The sequence below is a fragment of the Lissotriton vulgaris genome, chromosome 12 (genome assembly GCF_964263255.1).
Source record: "Lissotriton vulgaris chromosome 12, aLisVul1.2, whole genome shotgun sequence".
NCBI classification, from domain to species: Eukaryota; Metazoa; Chordata; class Amphibia; order Caudata; family Salamandridae; genus Lissotriton; species Lissotriton vulgaris.
The window spans coordinates 297,345,137-297,370,161 of NC_141700.1; the positions used below are offsets into that span (position 1 = coordinate 297,345,137).

Sequence of the window (25,025 nt, forward strand, 5' to 3'; positions counted from 1 at the left end):
ATCAGCAAAGTTATCTTTGCACTTGTATTGTTGAATATACAAAGAACTTTTCAGTGTTTTTAAAACTCTTGCACTTGTACAAAACCGACCCCCAAACTAAACTGGCCCCCTACCCTTCCAGTTGCCCTGGGAGACTCCTGATGCCTGGAACGGCCAGTCCGGCATAGTTACCTTTTTCAATGCAAGACTGCAGATATGTATGCTTATTAGATATAAACGTCATGGATCACTGTGTTTCCAGTTTAGGGTGCACAGGTACCCCGTTCAGTGTAGTCTGTTTGCTAAAATAAACTAGTTTGTGTGCCTCCCTGCACCACAGCATCCTCTACACAGAGGATTTTACACTCCTTGTTCTGGAATCCACTGCTAATCAAGGGCCGATATTGCATTGTCAACAATCTGCTCTGCTCTGTTGTGTCACCAGTTAATTTACAGTTGTCTGATGGCCCTTTCAGTGTTGCTTTGCAGGCCCCTAGATAGAAGGGAAGGGGTGGGAGGTTGTGGGCACTGCAGAGTAGGATGGCCAACTGTCATGGGTGCAAATTCAGGATGGTAAGTGTAAAAGTTCAGGACAAGGGGTCAAAATTCACAACAAAAATTCAGGACAGGAGGTCAAAATTCAGGACAAAAATTCAGGGCAACAGGTATGCTTTGCAGACACATCAGTGGATGTCATGCAATAGTATATAACTAAATAGGCAGGGAACATAAGTACAAGTCAATTCTCCTGCCCTCTCACTTTCTCCTGCCCGGTCACTTCTCCTACCTCATCACCGCTCCTGCCCGGTCATTTTCGCTGCCCTGTCACTGCTTTTTCCAGTTCACTGCCCCGTCACTGCTCCGGCCCCGTCACTGCTCCTGCCCCGTCATTGCTCCTGCCGCGTCACTGCTCCTGCCCGCTATCTTCTCCTACCCATTATCTGCTCCTATCCATTCACCGCTTCTGCCTAATCACTTCTGCCCCGTCACTTCTCCTGCCCCGTCACTTCTCATGACCCGTCACTTCTCCTGACCCGTCACTTCTCCTGGCCCTTCCCTGCTCCTGCCCCGTCACTGCTCCTGCCCCGTCACTGCTCCTGCCCTGTCACTGCCCTGGCCCCGTCACTGCTCCGGCCCCATCACTGCTCCGGCCCCGTCACTGCTCCCCGTCACTGCTCCGTCCCTTTCACTGGTATTGCCCTTTTACTGCTCCTGTCCAGTCAGTACTCCTTCTCATGCACGACCAACGCTCCTGCCTGGTCAATTCCCCTCCCCCCTCCTTTCTACTGGCCCGTCACTTTGCCTGTCCCCATTCACTTCGCCTGGTCCGTTCACTTCACTTTGCCTGGCCCCATTCACTTCACTTCGCCTGGCCCCGTTCACCTCGCCTGGCCCCGTTCACCTCGCCTGGCCCCATTCACCTTGCCTGGCCCCGTTCCCCTTGCCTGGCCCCGTTCCCCTTGCCTGGCCCTGTTCACCTCGCCTGGCCCCGTTCACCTCTCCTGTCCCGTTCACCTCTCCTGTCCCGTTCACCACTCCTGCCCCGTTCACTACTCCTGCCTCGTGCACTGCTCATGCCCCGTTCACTGCTCCTGCCCCGTTCACTGCTCCTGCCCCGTTCACTGCTCCTGCCCCGTTCACTGCTCCTGCCCCGTTCACTGCTCCTGCCTCGTTCACTGCTCCTGCCCCGTTCACTGCACCTGCCCCGTTCACTGCTCCTGCCCCGTTCACTGCTCCTGCTTGGTTACCGCTCCTGCTCATGCCTAATCACCACTCCTGCCCCATCCCTTCTCTTGCTTCGTCACTACTCCCGCCCCGTTCACTGCTCCCGCCCCATTCACTGCTCCTGCCCGGTTCACTGCTCCTGCCCCGTTCACTGCTCCTGCCCCGTTCACTGCTCCTGCCCCGTTCACCTCTCCTGCCCCGTCACCTCTCCTGCCCCGTCACCTCTCCTACGCTGTCACTTCTCATGCCCGTTACTTCTCCTGCCCGGTCACCTCTCCTGCCCCATTACCTCTCCTTTCCGGTCGCTTCTTCTGTCCCTTTACTGCTCCTGCCCTGTTCACTCTGTCTACAACATTGGCAAATTACACAAGGGGGCAAGTTCCCCACAGTTCTCTGTTTGGGAAAAGCTGCTCTGTAATCACTAACTCTGATCTCACTGGCACATGACATGCTAAAGGCAGAGGGCGGTCGCATTGTCATTCGGAAGGGGATAATCGGCCTCAATCGGAATGACAATGGGCCAGCCCACAGCCTGTGCGAGCTCAGGGAGGGGCTACTGCAGCCTCTGGAGTTCAAGAGAAGTGCGAGCAGCCCCTGGAAGCTGAATGAAAAAGTCATAATTTTTAAGTACGACTATTCTTGCCGTCCCGTGACGATTTTTTTAAAGAAAGGAGTAGGGGAACAAACTGAAATAATTTTTAAAAGTAGGGGCACGCCGTGCCCTTCCGATCCCACATACTTCTACCACTGGTGATCCTAGATTATGCCGTTATTCTACACTTTTACTTGAAATATGTGAAACTAGTAAAAAGGGCGAATCATTTTGAAAATGCGGTCGCCCATAGCTTCGACTGGGCGATGCATCTTGTGCGAGGTCCATATAAAAGGCTGCTAGTGCGGGTTTATGGGGTTCAGGTTTTTCTGGGGGCGCGCGTTAGAGAATCCACCACCATTATAAATGCTTTCTGCTGATGGTAACTTGAAACAAAGCATCCCAAATACATCACAACACTGCGCTCATCGAAAAACACGATTGAGTTACAGTGATTTGATATGTTATATGTAGTTGTACATTGTCACATGTGCTTCTTTTCAATTCACCTCACGCTGCTCGCCACGTTCTTCCGAAAACTTCAGCAAAATGGCAGCCATGCAGGGCGTGCACAAGTTCTGCTGATAGATGGTCCGTGACTAGGAACGTGCACTCTCAATGGGACACGCACTTAGTATGTGTTACATAGTTTAGCTGTGTGTTACTGGAAAACATTACGTTAGTCATATTGATGTTTCATCAATGTACCTTTTTATTGTTTCCCTTTTCCAACCGAATTCCGCTTTACTCGTATTTCAAAGTACTTTTTTCTTTGAAGTGTCGAAACTATTGTGTGTAATTCCTGAAGAGACAATGGCAGACTTCTTATCGCCTATTTCTAAGCCCTTTGCTGACTTGGTGAAATTCTTACCTCACAGAAGAATGCACAGGAAAACACAAGGTTGCTCTTGTTGCCACTTTATGGTGTCCATTGAAGACATCTGTCTCCAAATTGTAAGTAACACCTTGTTTCAGCAACCTTGTTATACAGGCTGCTCTCTATACTCTGGTCTGCCACAATGTCACTTTTCTTACAAATGTCATCCAACCTACCAATTTTGGGGTCCGTTACATCATAGTAATATGATGTACGTGATATACTCTATAACAACCTTCAAAACTCATTTCAATTAACCCAGGTGAAACTACTATTTACTCATCGATAGGGCCTATAACATCGCAAGTCACACACACACACATACACATTACACCTGAATCAGTGACAAAAAGGTAGAGCAACTGGTTAGTGGGATACCTAGGATTTATACTCTATACATTATATACATTGACTTTATTTTTTATATATATGCTAACATGTTACCTGGAAAACCCTACAACAAGGCACTCCACTATTTGGTCAATAGATCATCAAGTAGAAGTTAGTTAATGGAGATTAAGACCAGTTTAATCATAGTAATCTACATAATATTAACAATTTATTCTGTCATGATATTTTAATTGAATAAAACCACAACTCAAGTTTAAATTTAAATTTAGTTTTATCTATTCTTTTCGGAAACAGAATTTTAGTTTATTCAGACAAAAAAAGAATTTAGCCATTTATTTAGTACATATTAAAAGAAAAATGAAAATAAGAAATCACATTACCTAGCTCTGTTACAGAGAAATAGCAGAGTTGCACGAGTCTCAATCTGCCTCTCTATTATCCTCAACGCCTCAAAACAAAATCTTTTCATTCGGTCATCTTCATTGCTCCAAAAGTTAAAGTCCAAAAATATTTTAAAGTCTCTAGCACCATAAAATAGTTCAAACTGACAGCATGTCGTGGTGCAAAATAAATCCAAGGAGCAAGCTTTTTTACCTTTTTCGAACACTATCTTTTATACCCTATTTCACTAACTAACTAAAATTGAAACTTTTAGGGTCCACAGTTCATTCTGATTGGTCCATTAGTGGGGCAACTATGATCACCTCATCTCATCCTTGACAGAACCGTTTTTCCAAAATGCGCAGTCATTCTCACCCGTTCCCATGAATGTCATCTCCGTTTATACTTTGTCATTCATAACTCATTCATATTTTCAGATGCAAAACAACTCTTGGCATCCTCTTGCACTTTTAGGTCAGGCTGACCTTAACATCATTTGCTCGGTGAACCAGGCTCTCTGGTGATTTAGCCATTGTCTTTCTGGCGCATGCGTAGAGGCTCACTCTTTCAATCCAACGCGAACACTGCAGTCAGCAGCCATTTACAGCACCCAGGCCACATAGGCCTCAATGAGAACTAGTGCGAAAACAATAGTGTTTGTACGTTAGAGGTTATTAGAGTTGGAAACGAATCAAGGTTAGTCATGTGTTTTAAAATTGTTCTATTGGTGGGGAAGGTAAGGTCCACACTGTGGAGTCTCTAACCGGATTCAGGCCTTTTGTGCAACCTTTTGAACACTCTAGCATTTGCCCTTATTAACAGTTACAGCTAAAGCCATATCCTCCTCTGAATTCGGCTCACACTCCTTCATAGGTCTGTGCAGTCCACATGTCTTCCTAGCTCTTTCCTGTAGTCCACCAAGTGAACTAAAGTTAGCACATATATCTCCCACGTTTAGAGGTGAGGTTGATTTATGTCTCATGCATATTCTCACATCTGACTGAGAACTATAACCAGACCTAAAGACGTGATTTTGCTGAAACTTCTAATGTGTGCCGATTAGCCCTTGAGACCCAAGTAGCAACAGGAAGTCTATCCACCACGAGGTGCACTTCTAAAATCGCCGTTGGCTGAGTGAGAATGGTTATTTCCTTCATTGTTTCTTTCTCTGATTACCTTTGCATCTGGATGCAACCCCACAACGACCGGTTTTCATCTGATTGGTACCCCTGGATTGCTTACATTGTGTCTGGGTGCTGCTGCGAATTGTTTTGTCATGCATCTGGTTATTGTTTCTGATAGGTTATTCTTCATTCAGGTGCTGCTTGATAAAAGTTTTGTACTGCCAGTGGGTACTGTTGCTTGTTAATTTTAAATCCACATCAGGGTACAGCTTCTTAACTGAATGATTCTGAATCTGGGCACTCTCTGTGAACTACTAGAATTCTAATCCTAGTGCTCTCTTTTTTTGTTTTGTTTGTTTTTCAAAACCTTGATGGAAATTGATCTGTGCATACAGGAATATGCACCATAGCAGTATTGGAGACAGGAAAAAGTACAATGTCAGCACATTTTTACAAATAACAATCCCCTGCATGACATGAGTTACCAGCACAGGCGTGCCACATACATAGCAGACATCATAACCAAGTCATGCTGTCTCCAGGTATAAAGAAATAATGAAAAGGAGCATATCATCAAATGTAGTACATTTATAGATTATAAACAATATCAAACTCATGTGATTTGAAACAAAATTAAAGTGTGGGGAGCCTTGAAATTTATTTTCTTCATATAATCTTTATTTTCATTTCCAATCAGAAGCATAAAGCCCAGCCAACGCGTTACATCCAAAAGATGGACTTCATCAGGGCTGTAAAACAGTTAGAAAAAACATTGTAGAAATTATCCAAAAATTATATATATATATATATATATATATATATATATACATATATATATATATATCTATTTACACTAGGTATTTCGAAAAAAAAGACCTATATTATACAATAAAGAAGGCCAGATAGACATAAACATGATAAAAATGACATGAGGCAATTCTACCTCTAATGATGACAATTTCTCTTAATACTGTATTTTTTTATCCTGTAGTAAGATGCTCCCTGCCTATATCCATTTGTTTCCAATTATGTTTTTTATATGGAAAAGCAGCCTGCATATAATCCAAAAAATCCTCGGAAAAGTTTCACAACATATAATCCTCATTGTTATCACAAATGCTCTCAGTTTAGACATGATCTGTATATCGGAGTATCAAAGAAGAAAAAAGTAGGCATCCAGATGAAAAAAAAAGATTTATAATCCACAAATATATAAGGTATTCTATGTCCCATTTATAATACCTGAAAAAGTAGTCAATGAGGTACTTCCTATGATTTGAAGTACAGCAGTACTAAAGGTGATTATGACGGTTGGAAACAATAGCTCATCAACCCACTAAGGGTCTATTAAAAAAATATTCATGTAAGTAGCACTCACTTGTGAATCAGTTCACAAAGATCAGCAAAGCAATCTAAAAATGTGAAATCTTGAAAGCCAAGATTCTTGTGACTTCTTGTTAATAATATATATCCAAGCTAAAAAAGAGAGCAAAATCTATCATGGCTATAATCAATACATCCATCCATTAATCTATGAGAGAGCAGCGAGTCAATTATTTTTCAGTTTTTCAAAACCTTTTTTTAAATTGATCCGTGCATACAGGAATATGCATCATAGAATTAGTACAGACAGAAAAAAATTACAATGTCAGCACATTTTTACAAATAACAAGCCCCAGCATGGCGTGAGTTACCAGCACAGCCGTGCCTCTGCACATACATAGCAGACATCATAACCAAGTCATGCTGTCTCCTGGTATCCCCATGATGTCTTGTATGTGTTATGCCAGGAGCCTAATTTACCTGTCTTCTACTAATGCCGTGTGGCGTCTGGGACAGGCGCAGAGTCAAGCTGAGCAGTCGCAAGTGGGGACGTCATGGGGGCATTATTCTGTCTCAGGTATGTCACCAAGGGTTCCCATATGTTTACCGGGCGACATCTAGGGGGCGTGAGATCCCAAAAAGCAGACAGTTGTGTTTGACACTGCCCTGCATCCCTTAGCCACACCCATGTCATGAGCGCTTGCTTTTGACCACAATGTATCGCCACTCTGCACTTAGCCAGCACCAGCAGCAACACAGTTAGTCCACGGTGCGTGTCCGAGGTGTCTTTGATGTAGCCTACAAAGCACCGCTAGTATCCTCACCACATACCCAACCTTCCCTTCCCTTCCTCTTATACACAATGTCTAGCCTTAGTGTTCCTCCTACAACTTGCAAGACCATGCCCACCATACCCCCTATTCTGGCCATTCCTATGTCTGTAACTCCTCCTTTTCTCCCACCTTTCCAAGTCCCATCATACCTTACTTTGCCTCCTACTCTGCCAGCTGCTTCTCAATGGCTACTACTGCTCGTCCATTGGTAGGCCACAAAGGCATTGGTAAATTGAAGCTAAGGGAAGAAGAGAGGGGACAGCAACTAAACATTTCCAGCATGTACAGGAAAGGAGTCTTATTTTGGCAGCTATGCTGTGGTACAAGTTCACTGTGTCAAGGCAGCAAGGGCTGAAAAAATTCCACCTTCAGGGTTTTTGTTTAAGTTTACAAAGTATGTTAAACGGAAAACACTTGTGCTCTATTTTTCCTGGATCACTTTTAAATGATTATTACTAACATACATGTCGAGGCACTTCAATGCTCCCAAATACCTGAGCAGGGAAATCTACAAACAGCATCCTACACACTAGCTTTGCTCATCGAAGATGTAGAGCCCTCTGTACCCAAAATCTAAAAATCTACACTGAATACAAAATATTTATTCCTTTGGCCCAGAAGATTGCCTAACTTCCCCCTATCCTTCATAGAGAAAAGTACTTGTCCTTGTTTAATGTACCCATTATAAATTGATGTGTCTCCCATCCTTCTTGTACTTTCTGGCTTAGTTCCAACTCACTCTTATATAACTCCTCAATACCTACAAAGACTTTACATTCCGCAAAATACATAATCATAATTACAGAATACCTGGTTATCGTTAATTAACAAACTATTTTGACTCGCCCTCCAGGAATCTGGAGGGATATGAAAAGCATGCATGGCCTGATATGTTGTGACTACGAATTTCAACTTTGTCTAACTAATTGGAGCCAATTGTTTTGTTAACAGTATCTGCAGGTTGCCATGCATCCAGACCTGTCTCCGCATCTGCATACCGAAGAGTGCAACATACTCATCAGCCAACTGAAGCAGTGCCACAAAGAGGTAGGTGTGAAGGCAGAAACCTTATAGTACATATCACGAGAAAGAAATGGCTGACATGAAAGTATATATATTATGGCACAATTCTGCTAGAATGGGCACACAGTTACTCTTGAAAGAACACGGGATGCTTCGTATTTTGCATGATATTTTATATTATTTTTACAGAATCTTTGTGGAACATTATGTATTTAATTTCTATGCTAATTATTGGATCTAGTAATGGATTCCCTTTTCAGGTCCTGAGGATATGGATTCTGCTTTATTCTATTTATTTACAGAGCTCCTTGTGAATCGTCACTTATCTTCAAGGAAGATTGAAAAGCTCCCCGGCAGCAACTGCCGCAATCACTGGTGCCACGCAGGGAGCACACAGAAGAGAATGCCCGAGATCAACAACAGCACGAGATCCCAACAGCACGAGATCCCTACAAAGATCCTCTGTGAAAATGCGTTTCTAGCCAAAAGTGTTGATGTTACGCTTTCCATCAACATTGAGGAACTGCTCAAATGAATATCGGGAACAACCATTCATTCATGTTCATTTTTAGAGGTTTCCTAATGGTGCCACACAGTTGTGCTTTTTAAGAGAGGTTTTTCATGGACCAACTCCTGGGAAGCCAAACAGCTGATCCTGAAAATCAAATACTGAAAATCAAATACAATGATTAGAGCGGCAGACCCTGATGCAGAGGTCTAGCCCGGGACCCGGGTTCAATTCCCCGCCTCAAGCGGGTCTTGGGCTCAAAATTTCACGGACCTGATCATTCTCGCCTCGGTGCCTATTCCAATCATGGAGTCCCACTCTGCAACTCTGGGCAATAGCTTGCTTAATCTCCACAACGGCCCCCACAACGCTAAGGATGCCTGGCCTCCACCTTGGGGTGCCCAGGAGTGGACGCCTCACAGGGAAAGCCAGGATGGGTTCCACAGCGGTATTCGTACAAGCGCCTTGAGACCCTTGCGGGTGAGTAGTGCGCTATACAAGTATCAATTTACATTTTACATTTTTTACAGTGAAGGGGAAAACCCTTCAACATTGTTGTTGCATTGCAAAAAAAAACCTTTGCCGGTACTGAAGCATGTGGAAAAAAAATGAACAAAGAATTCCTTCATCAGGAGAGAGGCGGGCACTTTGGCTCTGGGCGAGGATTATTTTGTAAAATAAGCTGTCTGCTCTGCTCTGTCTCTGCAGTGGCTTGTATCTCGCCCATAGCCGGGCACTTTTGGAGAGAGAAGTGTCTCACCATCTCACCTCTCTCACCTTGCTCTGCCAGATACACAGCAAGCAGGCGGATACAGGACTGTAGCCAGCATTGCTGCACTCCTATGGAAGTGAGATATTGTAATTGTGAGGAGATGCAAGGGAGAGAAGCATTGGCAAACCCAGTCAGTCTTGCTTTGTCAGTGTTGAGCAGGTGACATGATTGGCTTTGCACATTCTCGGCTGGCAAGGTTGCTTTCAAGATGGCCACCATAGTTTGTGATGCAATGTATATGGCGTTGTTACATTTGATGCTGCGATGAGACATTGAATCAAGCAACGTGACACTCAGCTTGAAAGCGCTGAAAATATTGTTTTCATTGTTCTCTGTATTTTCTAGTTTAAAGAAAATGTATTGACATTATGTTAGAAGACAATCAATATTAAGAACAATAACGCACATTATAAATGTTGTTATGAATACAGTTATTATTATAGTGAATATGGAAAATATAGATATAATGCATAGCATTGGGAAGTGAGGGAAGGGAACTGGAAGACATTTAAAACCAAATCCAAAATTCGAACTGTCATTTCAGAGAATCTATAATATATAGACAAATATACAACTTGAAACTGTAAATAAGCAATTATAAGTAAATATGAAAGGCAATAACATTTCCTATAAAATATTTAAAGTAGAACAGATCAAGATGGCTTGATACTTCCCCAATACATAGAGAATACAAATTGAGTTCAGCTGAAACCTTGGTTTAAAAAGTAGTGATTGGAGAACAAAGTAATTCTCATTTAGATAACAAAGTCATCAGTCTGACAAATGCTCTATCTAATCTTTGGTTAAAACAAACACCATACCACCATGCTTGAAAAAAACGTTAGAAATATATTTCTAGTGTTTTGTAGCCTGTTGAAAAGCTACAGCTATAAGAAGATCAAGAATCTGTACATTAAACATACAACAATTCTATTTGTCTGATAAACTTCCGAGAACCGGAGAAATGATATTCAATGGTATATTAGTTCAAAAGATATAGTTAATCTGCCACCAAACTTTATACCAAAATTCTGAAATATTCTTGCAATTTAAAAGCATATGTTTTAAGTCGCCTTGAGGTGCATTACAAGACCAACAATTGGTAAGCAAATTAGAATTCTGTTTATGTAATCCATAATGTGTCAACAATGATCAATCATATATACAAAAAAATAGGGTTTGTGTAGCATTAGTAGTACGAGATGATTTATGTAGTTTCCTACAGATTTTATTCCACAACAGGATAGGTCAAGAGATATTTAAGTATTTTTCCCATAGGAGCTGTGTATTAGATTTAGGTCTTTCCACAAGTCCCTTTGGGGACCATGTTACACAACAGGAGTGCGTTGATATGAAGCTAATAGAATTGTAATAGTGTAGGAAATAATCCCCATGGATTGACACCACTGATCATAAGGGGTTAGGATTTGTGATATCTCTTATCTCAGGGGTGATTGACAAATGGTTCACACGGGTATTGGAGTTAGGCAATAGAGCCTGAAGTATACATCTGCAAGAGCCTTGTATTCTGTTACAATGAGGGCATTCTGGTATTAGGTAATTGTCCCAGTGGATGACCCAGTGTTTAGCGGATGATCTTCATTGTGTTGTAAGATACGGGAAGGAGTGGTAAAACAGTATTACAGGTAAAGTAAGAAGTATGCAGTCGCATATGCCATGATGATATGGGTTCAGGGTCATGCCAGCTGAGAAGTGTGGCTCACCGGTTAGAGGCGGCAGACCCAGAAGCAGAGGTTGGCTCGGGACCAGGGTTCAATTCCCGACGCGGCAGGGTACGAAACCAATGTCAGCGGGCTCGATAAATCTCGTCTCGGTGCCTCTCTAACCATGGGTCCCACGCTGCAACTCTGGGCAATAGCTTGCTTAATCTCCACAACGGCCCCCACAACGCTAAGGATGCCTGGCTTCACCTTGGGGATGCCCAATAGGGACCATCTCACAGGGAAAGCCGGGACGGGTTCCCCCGCGGTACACAGCGCCAAGAAACCCCAGGGTGAACGTGCGCTCTACAAATTCATACTAACATAACATAACTAACAGCTGTTTACCCAGCAGGGAGGCAGGGGATTGAGGATACATTTTGTAGTTGCACTTTCAGTTTACCGTGCTCCCCTTCGGCCTTACCAGCGCCCCACGGGTGTTCACGAAGGTGATGGCGGTGGTCGCAGCTCACCTGCGCAGGTTAGGGGTTTCAGTCTTCCCCTACCTAGACGACTGGTTGTTGAAGGCGGGCTCGCCCCAGGCAGTCGTCAACCACCTCCAGACTACGGCGGATCTCCTGCACAGGCTGGGATTTTCCATCAATGTGCCGAAGTCACACCTGTGCCCCTCTCAGAAGCTCCTTTTCATCGGAGCGGTTCTCGACTCGGCGCAGTTTCGGGTTTACCTGCCCGAACAGCGAGTCCGGGATATTCAGGCCCTGATTCCGATCTTCGGGCCGTTATCCCGGGTTTCGGTCAGGCTGACGCTGCGGCTTCTGGGGCTGATGGCCTCCTGCATCCTTCTGGTGCATCACGCACGGTGGCGGATGCGGGCTCTGCAGTGGGACCTGAAGTTTCAGTGGGCCCAGCACCGGGGCAACCTTTCCGACCATGTCCTGATCTTGGAGGGCACTGCGAGACAGCTGCAGTGGTGGCTCACGGACCGCGATTGGGTCAACGGCAGATCCCTCTCCCTTCCCCAACCGGAGCACGTAGTTGTGACGGACGCGTCCCTCCAGGGCTGGGGTGGCCACTTGGGAGAGGCGGAGATCAGAGGACTCTGGTCTCCGGCGGAGTCCCGGCTCCATATCAATCTGTGGGAGCTGCGGGCGATTCGTCTGGCACTGAAAGCATTCCTCCCATCTGTCTGAGGGAGTGCAGTGCAGGTGTTCACGGACAACACCACCGCCATGTGGTACTGCAACAAACAGGGCGGTGTGGGGTCGTGAACCCTATGCCAGGAGGCTCTGCGCCTCTGGCAATGGCTGGAACATCAGGGCGTGACTCTGGTGGTTCAACGCCTGGCAGGTTCTCTGAACGCCAGGGCGGACGAACTCAGCCGTCGGTGCTCGATGGATCACGAATGGCGTCTGAACTCGGACGTGGCGCAAGGCCTCTTTCTGCGTTGGGGAGAGCCTTGGTTAGATCTATTCGCCACCGAAGAGAACGCGCAATGTCATCAGTTCTGCGCGTTGGAATTTCCAAGGCGGCACTCGCTCGGAGACGCTTTTCGTCGCGAGTGGAGCTGCAGTCTGTTGTACGCCTTTCCGCCTATACCTCTTCTGCCCAGAGTGCTGAAGAAGATCAAGCGCGACCGAGCACAAGTCATCCTTGTGGCTCCGGACTGGGCACGAAGGTACTGGTATCCCGAGCTACTCAGTATGTCAGTCGATCCCCCGGTTCGTCTGCCTCTTCAGGAGGACCTTCTGTCGCAGCAGCAGGGGCTGGTCCTCCACCCGAACCTGTCCAGTCTCCACCTCCATGCATGGAGATTGAGCGGCGACAGTTGAGGCCATTTGACTTGCCTCCTGAAGTTTGCAACATCATTCTGGCAGCCAGGCGTCCCTCCACAAAAACGGTATACGCCTGCAGGTGGAACAGATTTGTGGCATGGTGCACAGCAAAGGCTGTGGATCCTCCCAATGCCCCTCTCTCTGAGATTCTTCTCTTCCTTCTTTCTCTTGCCCAGCAGGGCTCTGCTCTGGGCACTATCAAGGGCTATCTTTCGGCTCTTTCAGCCTTTCTGAGGCTGCCTGACCAACCTTCTTTGTTCAAGTCCCCTATTGTAAACAGATTTCTGAAAGGCATCACTCATACCTTTCCTCCTGTTCCTTTCGTGATGCCTCAGTGGGACTTGAACCTGGTTCTAACATTTCTGATGTGCGCTCCCTTTGAGCCACTTCATAACTGTCCACTTCGCCTTATTTCTTTGAAAACTGCCTTCCTGGTAGCCATCACCTCTGCCAGGAGAGTGAGTGAGCTCCAGGCCCTCTCTTGTAAGCCTCCTTTCCTTTCAGTCCATCCGGACAAGGTTGTTTTGAGGACTAGGCCCTCCTTCTTGCCTAAGGTGGTCATGGCCTTCCACATGGGGCAGTCCATCACATTGCCCACCTTCTTTCCGCCTCCACACACCTCGAGAGAGGAGGAGAGGCTCCACCGTCTGGACCCAAAACGTGCGCTCTCGTTCTATCTGGATCGCACACGCCAGTTCCGGGTGGATGATCAACTCTTTGTGGGTACGCGGGCGCTAAGAAAGGGAAAGCGGTGCACAAGAGGACCATTTCTCGATGGATTATCATGTGCATCCAGGCGTGTTACTCCTTTGCTAAGAAGGAACCACCTGTTGGGCTGCGGGCTCACTCCACTCGAGCCACGGCCACTACAACTGCCTTGGGCCGAGGTGTGCCCTTGCAGGACATTTGCCAGGCTGCTACGTGGGCTTCGTTGCACACGTTTGCGAGGCACTACTGCCTGGACAGTCAAGTCCGGAGGGATGGCTACTTCGGCCGTTCCGTTCTCCAGGACTTTCTGGTGTGAATATTGGTTCGCAGACCCACCACCACGGGGATGGTATTGCTGGGGTATCTATTCTAAGGTAAGGAATCTATCACTAACGTGTCTCTTTCAGATGCACAAGTTACTACTTGTGTAACGATATATCTGTAAGAGACATTAGTTAGTGATAGATTCCTTACCGACCCACCCATCCTGCCCGTTCTGCGAACCGATATCTAGGGTTAAGGTCATCCCCTTTCAGGGCCCTAGTTTCTTGGCACCAGTGTCGGTTTTTGTCATGGCTCTGCGCTTCTGGCGCGGAAAAGCTGTGGCTAAGAACTGACGTCAGCACGCGGAGGCGGCGTCTAAGTACTCCGGCGACGTCATCACGGCGCCCACGACGCCGACGACGGACGCGGAGCCGCAGACGACGCCTACCGACGCGCAAGGGTACTGCTACGCAAAATTTTCCGGATCCAGTCTGACGCCTGGGGATATTCTACGGTAAGGAATCTATCACTAACTAATGTCTCTTACAGATATATCATTACACAAGTAGTAACTTGTGCTTCTGGGTTGTTCGGATCCCGCCAGAGGCCCAGTGGGTGCCCAAGTGGCCTTTCTGGAGGCAGATGGGCGTACATGACCTCCCTTTTATCAACGGGCAGAGGAGCCACTCCCTTTCACTCGTTGGGCCAGCCCATTAGTGTATGCATAGTGAGCGGGGGCAAGGGGCCAGAGCAGAAGTGGCCTCACTTGTTTTCAGGTGTGTTTCACCAGTGTAAACGAGTCCATGCATTTTTTTTACCACCCCTCCTTTTCTTATAAAATGTTGCCGAAGCAGTGTTTTGCGGAAAGGCATTATGCAAACGTGGGCCACTTTTTTTATTTGCGTGCCCGGGCCGATTTTGAATCCCAATCCAACTCTGCATGGTGCCCTGGGGAGTGGAGTCTGGGGAGCTGGCCTGAGGAGGTAAGGGGTACTGTGTGCCCTGTAGCAGACCCCGGCGCCACAGCATTGTACAGAAGAGCATATAGCAGGATAGTGCAGCGAGTGCTCGGGCCCGGGGTGTCATCCAGTACCGGGGCTGCTCTGCTGTCTTGTAAAACGGCGCAGAAGGGTGGACCGAGCTGGTGGAGGCCGTATAGCCGTCAGAGGCAAGAGTTGTGGCAGAGAGTGACCACTGGGAGGTGAACTGACAAAGCGGGACTGTCAGTAGGGGTGTATTCAGGGCACGAGTCGTAAAAAAAAGTGGGAGGACGCTGTCACCGAAAGTGGCGTCACAACAGGAAGTGACGTCATTAAAGGTGCCGAGCTCCTCGTCCCAGAGAGGCCAAAGAGTGAAGTCCAGCTGTTTGGCAGGGGGGATGGCGTCCCCCCGGTAAAATAAGTGGGGGGATGCCGTCCACCCACGTGGTACCCCGACTCGAGCCCTGGGTGTATTGTTGAGAGCCCAGTGTTCTTTGGACGACTTTGTGACCTGGAGGATTCCATCCTTTGATCTCCACGGGGGTAAGCGACGGTGCAACGTGAGAGCTGAGGCGAAAGGCGACCACTGCTAATGAGGATACCCATTAGCATGTATACGGAAACCAAGGTGGGAAATAGTGGAACCTCAGGAGAATCATAGCGTTTGGAATAGCACCGGAGAGATAGGAGACTCATTGTTCATATGCCATTAGGCCTTGCATAAGAGGGACCGGGCCAGTAGTACAAGCACGCAAACCAGCTACTATTTTGCTGGGAGGGCACCACCAGAAGAGTTTGGAGCACGCATCCTCTCCTTCCTACATCGACACTGAATAGTGTTTAAATCACTCTCATGGAGAAGGCAAAAGACCCTATGCCACTACTTATGCTAGATCTAGTCAAGATATTCATATACATGCCCATATAGTTGCAGAACTTAAGCCACAGGGACAAGCATTGGGGCCCCTCCCCAGCAGCATCGAAAGGGACAACAGTCTTCCCCCCTGCTATACTACTATATAGACTTTGAACACGCTGCGAACCTAGCTGGGAGGAGACTTTATTGAGTGCAAGCATTGTGGATCTTACCCCACAAACTCTGTTGCGTACAGCAGCATTCAACAGGACCTTTCCTTTTAAGACGGAGAGACTGCTTGGAAGGTTGATCTGTACTGAACTGCAGTACATTCAGATATTTTGCAGCGCCCGCACTATCCAGCTGGATAAGAGATCTGCCTGCGCTCTAAGAGACACCGCATATGGATTATTCCATGCCCTAAGGTGGGTAAAGACACCACAGCAGGCCCCACCAAGGACAACACTGTGACATCTCTGTGGTAAAAAGTTGTTCCCCCAATTCTAGCACCCATGCCGTCCTCCTCAGAAGGAGCAGCTGAGCCACTTCCACAAGCCTTCATGAACAACTTTCTGCATGAAATCAAAACAGAAATTGGCTCCCTTAAAACTGAATTCACGTCATGTCTCAAGGAACTGAGAAAAGATATAACCGATATTGGCGAGAGAGTCTATGATCTTGAAAGGACAGTATATAACTGTACTGCAGACCAAGAAATCCTTAGGCAACGACTATCCGCACTAGAAGAACAACATATTGAATCCAGATAAAGCAGGAAGATTTAGAAAATAGAAGAAAATGGAACAAACTTCGAATCAGAGGTGTACCAAAAGGGGCAGGAGGTTCAGACATCATGACATTCGTAGCGGAGCTACTCCATGACAGGGGAGATGACAACACATCTCCACATGGCACTAGACAGGGCCCATCCAGTAGCTGCAAGCCTGGGTGCCCTGAGCTGGTCCCAGATATTTTACCGAGTCCACTTTTTCACAGAAAAGAAGGCAATATTGCAGGCATCACGAAACACAGCTGATCTGTTATACAAGGGGTATACTATTAAACTCTTCCCAGATATTTCTCCAGTGTTGCTCCGAAGGCTAAGAGACTTTAAACCGATAGCAGATAAAATAAATGAATTGAACAATAAATCCTTATGGGGCCATCCCTTTGCCCTGATCTTCACCTGGGAAGGTAAACGTCTGGTGCGGCGCTCTCTTTAGGAAGCCAAGCAACTCTTACAACTCCCTATGTCACCAAGGGCAGCCAGTCCTTCCTCCTTGCCATCAGCAACCAGGGAACCTGCACGCCCTGAATGGGCTAAAATCTTCAGACCATGACGAGGGACCAAAATTAGGGAGCAATCATCCGCCCAGGCTAAGCAGGACATTATACAACATCTCCCAACCAGGGACGGTGAGAAGTCGCCCACTCCTTCCTTGCCAGCCTAAGAAGAATACTGCTTCCTCACCTGAACCAGCCCCTATGGACAAATCCTGATGCAAGTTTTCAAAGGATGCAGAGAAACGTTATGCAATGAAGATTCCCTCTTCCTGCCTGGAATAGAAAAGGCGGCGGGGCAGGCAGACTCCGACCAGAAATGTATCCTTTTCTCTAGATCCACACCCTCCAATCCTATTCTTAGGAGAGAGACATCTCTGGAATGGACTGTGCATTGTTACTGTGCCCATTCTTGGACTGGAATGGTACTTGTTAGCCCAGTTGGCCCTGTGTAATCCTTGATTTTTTTCTCCATTTTAATCTATCTCTCAGTTTAATGAAGGGTGGGCAGGGCATCACACTTTGGTTCGGCAGACTCCTAAATGGCAACTCTCAGGGCTAGGGGCTATATTGATGCCTTTCCCCCCGGGTATGGCCCGCTCCTATCGACATAAGTTTTGATGGAACCCTCGAAGGGGAAAAATATTACCTTAGGAATAATCCAACGCTGTACCACTAGCAAACACGCTATATACCAACAATTACCAATGTTCCCTATTTCAAGATTGTCTCCCTCAATGTAAAGGGCCTCAACGCCCGAATAAACGGCGTCAGATATGGCGCTAAATATTACATCACGGCCCAGATTTTATCTTCTTACAGGAAACGCATCTCCTACATATAATAGTGTGACACAGCGGTATAACACCCCCCCCCAATGGCTCCACAAAATGTTCCCCAATACATCACCCACTTGCTGGCGCTGTCATAATGTGATCAGAGATTTTCTACACATATGGTGGCACTCTCCTTCACTGACCACCTATTGGAAAGAAATCCTCAGTCACATTAAAGATGTAATTTGCTCCCCCATACCATCAACTCCCCTTGCTATGACATGCAGACTGGCATATAATATTCCATATGCTAGGAGCAGCTTAACATATAATAGCAGTATACTGGAAGAAAACAGATACGCCTCCTATAGCTTTTTGGTTTACTCGCCTCTGGCACACCATGGCGATGGAACTTCTCATGACTCGGCTAGATTACAGCACAACCAGGTTTACAAACACATGGCAACCTCTCTTAGACCATTTCTCTAAATTAGAGTACACTTGTTTTACTCCAATAAAACTTCGAGCCCTACAGCTCTTTGAAGATGCCCTCTTGCCTCAGCATACTTACATATTGCAGGAGAAATACCAGTCGACTTATACAGCGAACCCGCTATCTAGTCCCTAACTCACCCAACATAGACAGTCCCTCCCACCCTCCCTCTCCCAATCTTTTGAACCCTTTTACCCCTGTTGTTTCAATTTTTATTTTTTTGTTGTTAAGCTCAGGACCACAGCTATATGTTCCAAGCTAGGTAAAACTATGACTACTGTATACTGGATGTAAGTAATCGATATCGAACTAGGAACCAGAAATGTATTTGCTGTAAGTGATTGAAATCATTACTGTATTCAACTGAGAATTCTTTTTTGAGTATGTTTTAGTCTAACATTCTCTTTAATAAAAAGATTTGAAACAAACTTTTATTTATTTATAAACATTTAAGTATTGCCTAAAACCCCTACAATCCCCTTTTATCCTACAGCCAAATCCCTAAAAAGTACCCTGTGTGATATATATTTATATCAAACAGGGTATATATATATATATATATATATCCTATTGATGATTAGGGAAGAGTTGTTCCCTCCTCTCCACGCAATTTGCTGCCAATCTCTTGGCTCCGCCCAGGTCCCGGATAGCTGGAAGCTAGCGGTAGTTTCTCCACTGTTGAAGAAAGAATCACTGGACCCCTTATGCCCCGCTAATTACAGACCCATCTCATTGCTTCCCTTCCCGATTAAGATTCTGGAGAAACTGGTCAAGAAACACCTGTCCAGCTTTTTGGAAGTTAATGATTGTCTGGATGCGGCGCAGTTTGGGTTCAGACCAGCGCATGGAACCGAATCAGCTTTGGTGACTGTTTTGAGTGACCTTCGTTCACGTGCCGACTATGGACGAGCAGCCTTCTTAGTGCTGCTCGACATGTCGGCAGCGTTCGATACGGTCAGTCATGCCATCTTGACCAGGAGATTGGAGGAGGTTGGTGTGTTGGGCCTGGCCCGGGACTGGCTTGTCTCATACCTGGCCAATAGACATCAAGTGGTTGCCCTGCCTCCCTTTAAGTCTACCATCAAAAGGGTTGGTCGGGGAGTACCCCAGGGATCGGCCATTAGCCCCATTTTTTTTAATCTCTACCTCCGCCCCCTGGTCAAGCTAATTAAATCTTTTGGCATTTCAGTCACCAACTACGCTGATGACACCCAACTCATCTTCTCCTTCGAAGGGGAGAATGCGGTGTCACAGGAGACCTTTCACCATTGTATGGTCACCACGGCAACATGGCTGAGCAACAACTCGCTGCAATTGAACAGCTCCAAGACGGAGGTGCTGCATTGCTCAGCGGATCGTGTCTCACGACCTCTACCACAGGGCTTCTGGCCCCCCTCTTTTCAGGGCACGGCAGCAGCAGCAAACCCGGTTCGGAACCTGTGAGTGACAATGGAACCTAATCTTCAACTGGATGGTTTCATTGACAAAACAGTGTCTACCTGTATGGGATTGATGCGTACCCTACGGAAGATTCTCCCTCTGCTCCCCGCCCATGCTAGACCAGAAGTAGTTCGCAGTATCATTTTAAGCAGACTCGATTAGTGCAATGCACTGCTTCTGGGGGCAGCTGTCACTGCAATAGGCAAACTACAACGAGTACAGAATTTCACGGCCAAGTTAGCACTTTCCCGTCGACGCCTTGACTCGTCATCCGCAGCACTTAGTGACTTGCACTGGCTACCCATCCCTCAGGAGATTGAGTTTAAAGCTTTATGCTTGGTCTTCCGGGCCCTGCATGGATCGGGACCGCTGCCCCTACAGGAGATGTTCTCTTGGTACATCCCTACTAGATCTCTCCGCTCTGCTTCAGCCTATTTGGTTGTTGTTCCCAAGATTCGGAGAAAGCGAACGGGTGGCCGCTCTTTTGGCTTCACGGCATCCAAGTTGTGGAATGATCTGCCACTGTCGCTCAGATGCTTAGGAGATCTTCCTTCTTTTAAAAAAGAACTAAAAACTCACCTGTTCCCTAGGATAGCGTAGCTGCTGATATTGTATTGACTGTGTTTCAGGATCCGCTAGATCACAGCGCCAGGATGCCCGTTGGGTGACAGAAGCGCTTTACAAGTGTGTTATACATACATACATACATACATACCACTAGATAGTTAGGTCACTGTTTCATAGGAAAAGTGTCTTTGTATTGCCAATAAATTTGCCACCGTTTGAGGAAACTTTCCCAAAAGGTGCTACTTTTTTGACTGGTTTGTGCATGGGAGGTTTTGGGGTGATCTGTCAAGCGGGGCGAGAAAAAAGGGGGGTTCCAAAACTCAAAATCCCCATGCATTTCCCATAGAATTCTTTAAGATGGGCTACAGCAAAAACTGCTCAACTGAGTTACACCAAATTTAACAGGAAGCTTGACTTGTTTATTGTGATTTGGTGTAAATCTGCTCAGTAGTCTTTGAGAAATTAAGAGTAAAAAATAATTGTATATCTAGATGGTTGGGTCCGCAAGTGGCTCGATAGACTCTCACGGGAACGCCAATTTAAAAATGGAGCAATCTGATTGGCTCAGGAAGCTTTATTTTCCTTACGCTAACTGATTGGCTGCCAGCAACATGAGAAAAAAGTTGCTGGCACTTTTACAGGACTCTGGGGAATTTGTCCCATGTCCTAAACTTGTGTAAGAAAAAAACCTGTAAACATGTAGGTCGGGCCGAATTGATAAAGGGAAGGGGGCTGCGTGGCCCTCCCCGGTGAGCCTCCAGCAGCCCAGACGAGCCCACCCATGAGGCCGAAATTTGTTTATATGGAAAGGGGGACCACGCGGCCCCCCTCCAGGTGTTTCCTGAGGCTCCAGGAATCCCACCCGAGGCAGAAATTATTTTGTATGGGGAGGAGGGCTGTGCGGCCTCCCTCCCCAAGCGTCGACCGGCCCAGGGAGCCCACCCAAAGGCTGAAATTTCTTTATATGGGGAGAAGAGCCCATCCTCTTGCTGAAAGTTAACAAAAGTGGGAGGGTGACTGTGTGGTTCCCCTCCTGGAGTCTCAAAAGATCCCAGTGAGCCCACCCCTGGGGCTGAAATTTTAAAAAATTTGGAGGGGGCCATGTGGCTCCCTCCCATAGCCATTAATTTCCCCAAGGACACCATCTTACTGGTCCGGCTCACAACTATGTCCCGGAAATCCCACCCCTGGGACACAGTGGTTTCCCTGCTTGCACTACTGTGGCCAGGGAAACCTGTGTTTGCTTTTGCTCGGTAGAAGAATAAAAAAAAAAACTCCAGCCAAGCAGGATAAAATGCGAAGTCTGCCTCCAGCGGGCAGGAGCTTTGAAATTGTTCTTGCCTCTTGGGAGCCACATTAGCAGCTGCTTCCTCCAGATGGGAGCAATGCCAGTTCCCGCTCCATGCGGGGAGCCGGCTGGAGATACGGGGCCTTGGGGCTTTCCCCCACACCCCGCTCCCCACGTGGTCCCCAACCAGTATACGGTGGGTACCCTCCTTTAAAAAATGCAAACCTGGGGGATGAGGTACCCAGGGCCAATAGCAGCTCGGGTAGGGGGCTGCGCAGCCGCCCTCTCTTTAACAAAATAGAAGGCCATGGGAATAGGGCCTTTGTAAGGCTCAGGGAAGGGGGCCAGGTGGTCCCACTCCACTTAATTGAATGAAAGGGCTCTGGGAGAAGGATTCCCCAAGGCCTAACAAGGTTCGGGGAGTGAGGTTTCATGGCCCCCTCCCCTTTAATTTTAGTAATGGCCCTGGGGAATTGGGTCCCCTGGGCCCAATAAGGTTTGGGGAGGGGTGTGCACAGCTCCCTCCCCTTAAAGAACATTTTAGGGTGTTCATTTTAATTAAGCTCATTCTACATTGTACTCCTTTCCCTGTGTACTGCTGCGTTCTGTGCCGATTGAGCGGTGGGAAGTGGAGCTTCAATGCTTTCTTTATGGGCACTTCTGACTGAGTTAGCAGCCTAGTGGTTGGGGGATTGGCCATAAATTCACATGCCAGGACAGACGCGCAACAGGTGCACCAAAGGCAAGCCCGTCTGCATGCCAAAGGCAATCCCGTCCACTCCTGTGCTGTGCCGTGCGCCAGGACCCTTGGTTCTTTTACCAGGAAAAAGGCCTCCACCATAACTATTCCAGGGAGCTCCTCAAAGTGCGGAAAAAGGGTAATATTGCTGCTTGTCATTCCCCCCTTAGCTTGGTAGAGTCTTTGACTGACTATCATTTGCTGCCCTGCTTGCAACTTTCCGTTTGCCCCTTTGATACTGAGTTATATGACATCTCAGGATGCCTCTCTTCCATTTTCTTTGGCCGATAATACCTAATCTGGATTTCTCATTAATGCCAGATTGCTGAATCGAAGTAAAATTGAGATGGCTGACTTTTTTACTTTTCATAAGCATACTGGGTGTTCATCATGGAGCCCTGGGCTAAGGATTCATTCGCCCTTGACTTGGTGGATGCCATTCCTCTAGGCTACACCTTCACCTGGCTTGACAGAACTAGCAGAGATGGGGGGAGGGGCTGGCCATTATATATGAAACTCTTTATACTTGCTTCATAGAGCCTATGTCTATCCTTATGACTCCCTGTGAAGCACTATAAATATCTCTAAAAGTGTAACCAATGGAATCATTTGCTGGAATTCTTGTCTTTCGGCCTCCAGGACCTAGGCCTGCTTATACCTTGGAGTTTGCTCACCTAATAAAAAATCAAACTTCACGCTTTTGGGAGACTTTAACTTTCATCTAGACAGAGAACTTTGTAAAGTCTCACAGGTTTTCAAAGATTCCATGTTATGTTTTGGACTTGCACAATTAGTAAGGACAGCTACCCATGAAGCAGGCTATATTCTTGACAACATTTTCTCCAATGACCAACGTCTTCGTGTTGATGAACCCTTGCCCCTCATTTGGTCTGAACCCCATACTGTTACCTTTTCCCTTTCCTTTCCCTCCACACGCGAAACTGCCCTTGGGGTAGCAATAAGGCGCTCAAAAGGAATTGGAAAGGCATTAGTAGTTCATCCTTACACGGGCTCTAGAGAATCATAACGGGACAGACCATAACAACACGGATCTTGCAGTCACAGAGTTTTCTTTGTGGCTTTCAGCAGCCATTGGCTCTCTTGCTTTGCTTAAATAATACTACATATGTAGGAAGAGGCCGACCTTTTTCTGGTTCTCAGAGAAGCTGAGAATACATAGATAAGCCTATCACCACCAAGAGCTTGCATGGCGTAAATGTAATGAACCTCTTGAAAGAGCCAGCTATAAGCCCATCCTGGCAGACTATAAAGCAGCCATTAGGCTAGAGAAATTGCTTTACTGCAATAAGAAGATGACATCGGCCAACGCCTCTAGGGATCTTTTTAAATTGATTAATCTTTCATCTGCACCTACTGCTTCTCCCAATAGATGGAGTTCTCAGGCCTTCTGTATGGCAACATTCTTTCACTCCAAAATGTTTGATACCTACTCTGCCTTGGGCAGTCTTAATTCTGAACATTTCTGCTCAAGAGAATATCTATGCAGCCCCAGCCCTTTTCAGTCCAAGAGCAGGGATTCCTTCCATTTGGCGTTTTCACTTCTGACCCACAAATTGACTGAGCAGTTTCTTTGAAGTGTTAAATCAGGCTCCCTACTTGAATATTGCTCTCCTAAATTGACGCAGTTTATTTATTTATAAAGTTTTATATAGCCTGAACTTGATCCCGAAGGATATCAGGAGCAGATATAATTATTCCTCAACTCACATCAACTCTTAATAAGGTTACCTCTTCTGGATGTTATCCCCAAAGCTGGAAAACTGCAATTGTTAAGCCTCTGCTTAAAAAACCTAATTTGGACCTGTCCAATTTGAAACTATTGGCCCATTTCTTTGTTGCTGGTTCCTGCTAAGATCTTGGAAAAACATCTAAATATCCAATTGATGATTTATTTGAAAGTTCAACATCAGCTGGGTACCGCCCAGTTTGGATTTAGGAGTAACCATAGGACTGAGAATGCACTATTATCCACGGTCAATAACATGCGTTCCATGGTGGATGCTGGACAAGTTGCAGTGCTGATCCTGTGCATTCTGTATCGGCAGCCTTTGACACAATCTCTCCTACCAGCTGGTTGATCATCTGGAGGAAATTGGGATCACAGATTCAGCTCTGAACCTCCTGTCATCCTTCCTGACAGATAGATCACAGACAGTGGTGGATGACCAGTTCTACTCTACCCCCATAGCTACTCTACATGGGGTTCCGCAGGGCTCAGCCCTGAGCCCCACACTTTTTTGCCTAAATGTCTCCCCGCTGGCCAAACTGATTAGATCTTTTGGGTAACAGGCCTTATCCAACACTGATGACACACAAATAATTATGTCTATCATGAAGGACTTAGAGGCTTCAGCAACCAACTTTAAAAACTGCATGCAGGCTGTGGCCATCTGGATGGTGAAAAAACGACCTCAGACTCAATAGTAATAAACCTGAGGTTCTGATCTTTGGTTTGGTAGTCAACCATCCAGTTGGACCCATTCCTGGTGGCTAGAAATGCTGCATCAACTTCCCAACCCTGCCTGCGCCGCAAAAAATCTTGACATTCTGGTGGATAACAACTTGTTGTTTAATCTCCAAATTAACAGGATGGTATCATCCTGTTTCTGG

The 25,025-nt window shown here is 46.4% G+C and overlaps 1 protein-coding gene across 3 annotated transcripts in view; it reads left to right on the plus strand.

Moving 5' to 3' along the window:
* Positions 1-25,025, plus strand: part of CMC2 (C-X9-C motif containing 2) — an 81,990-nt gene that overhangs the window by 37,281 nt on the left and 19,684 nt on the right. For all 3 annotated transcript variants that reach the window (XM_086945092.1, XM_086945094.1, XM_086945093.1), the window contains exon 2: positions 8,137-8,232. In XM_086945092.1, coding sequence (XP_086801218.1) covers positions 8,152-8,232 — 81 coding nt within the window. In that variant the 5' untranslated portion in view covers positions 8,137-8,151. The remainder of the gene's footprint in view (positions 1-8,136; positions 8,233-25,025) is intronic.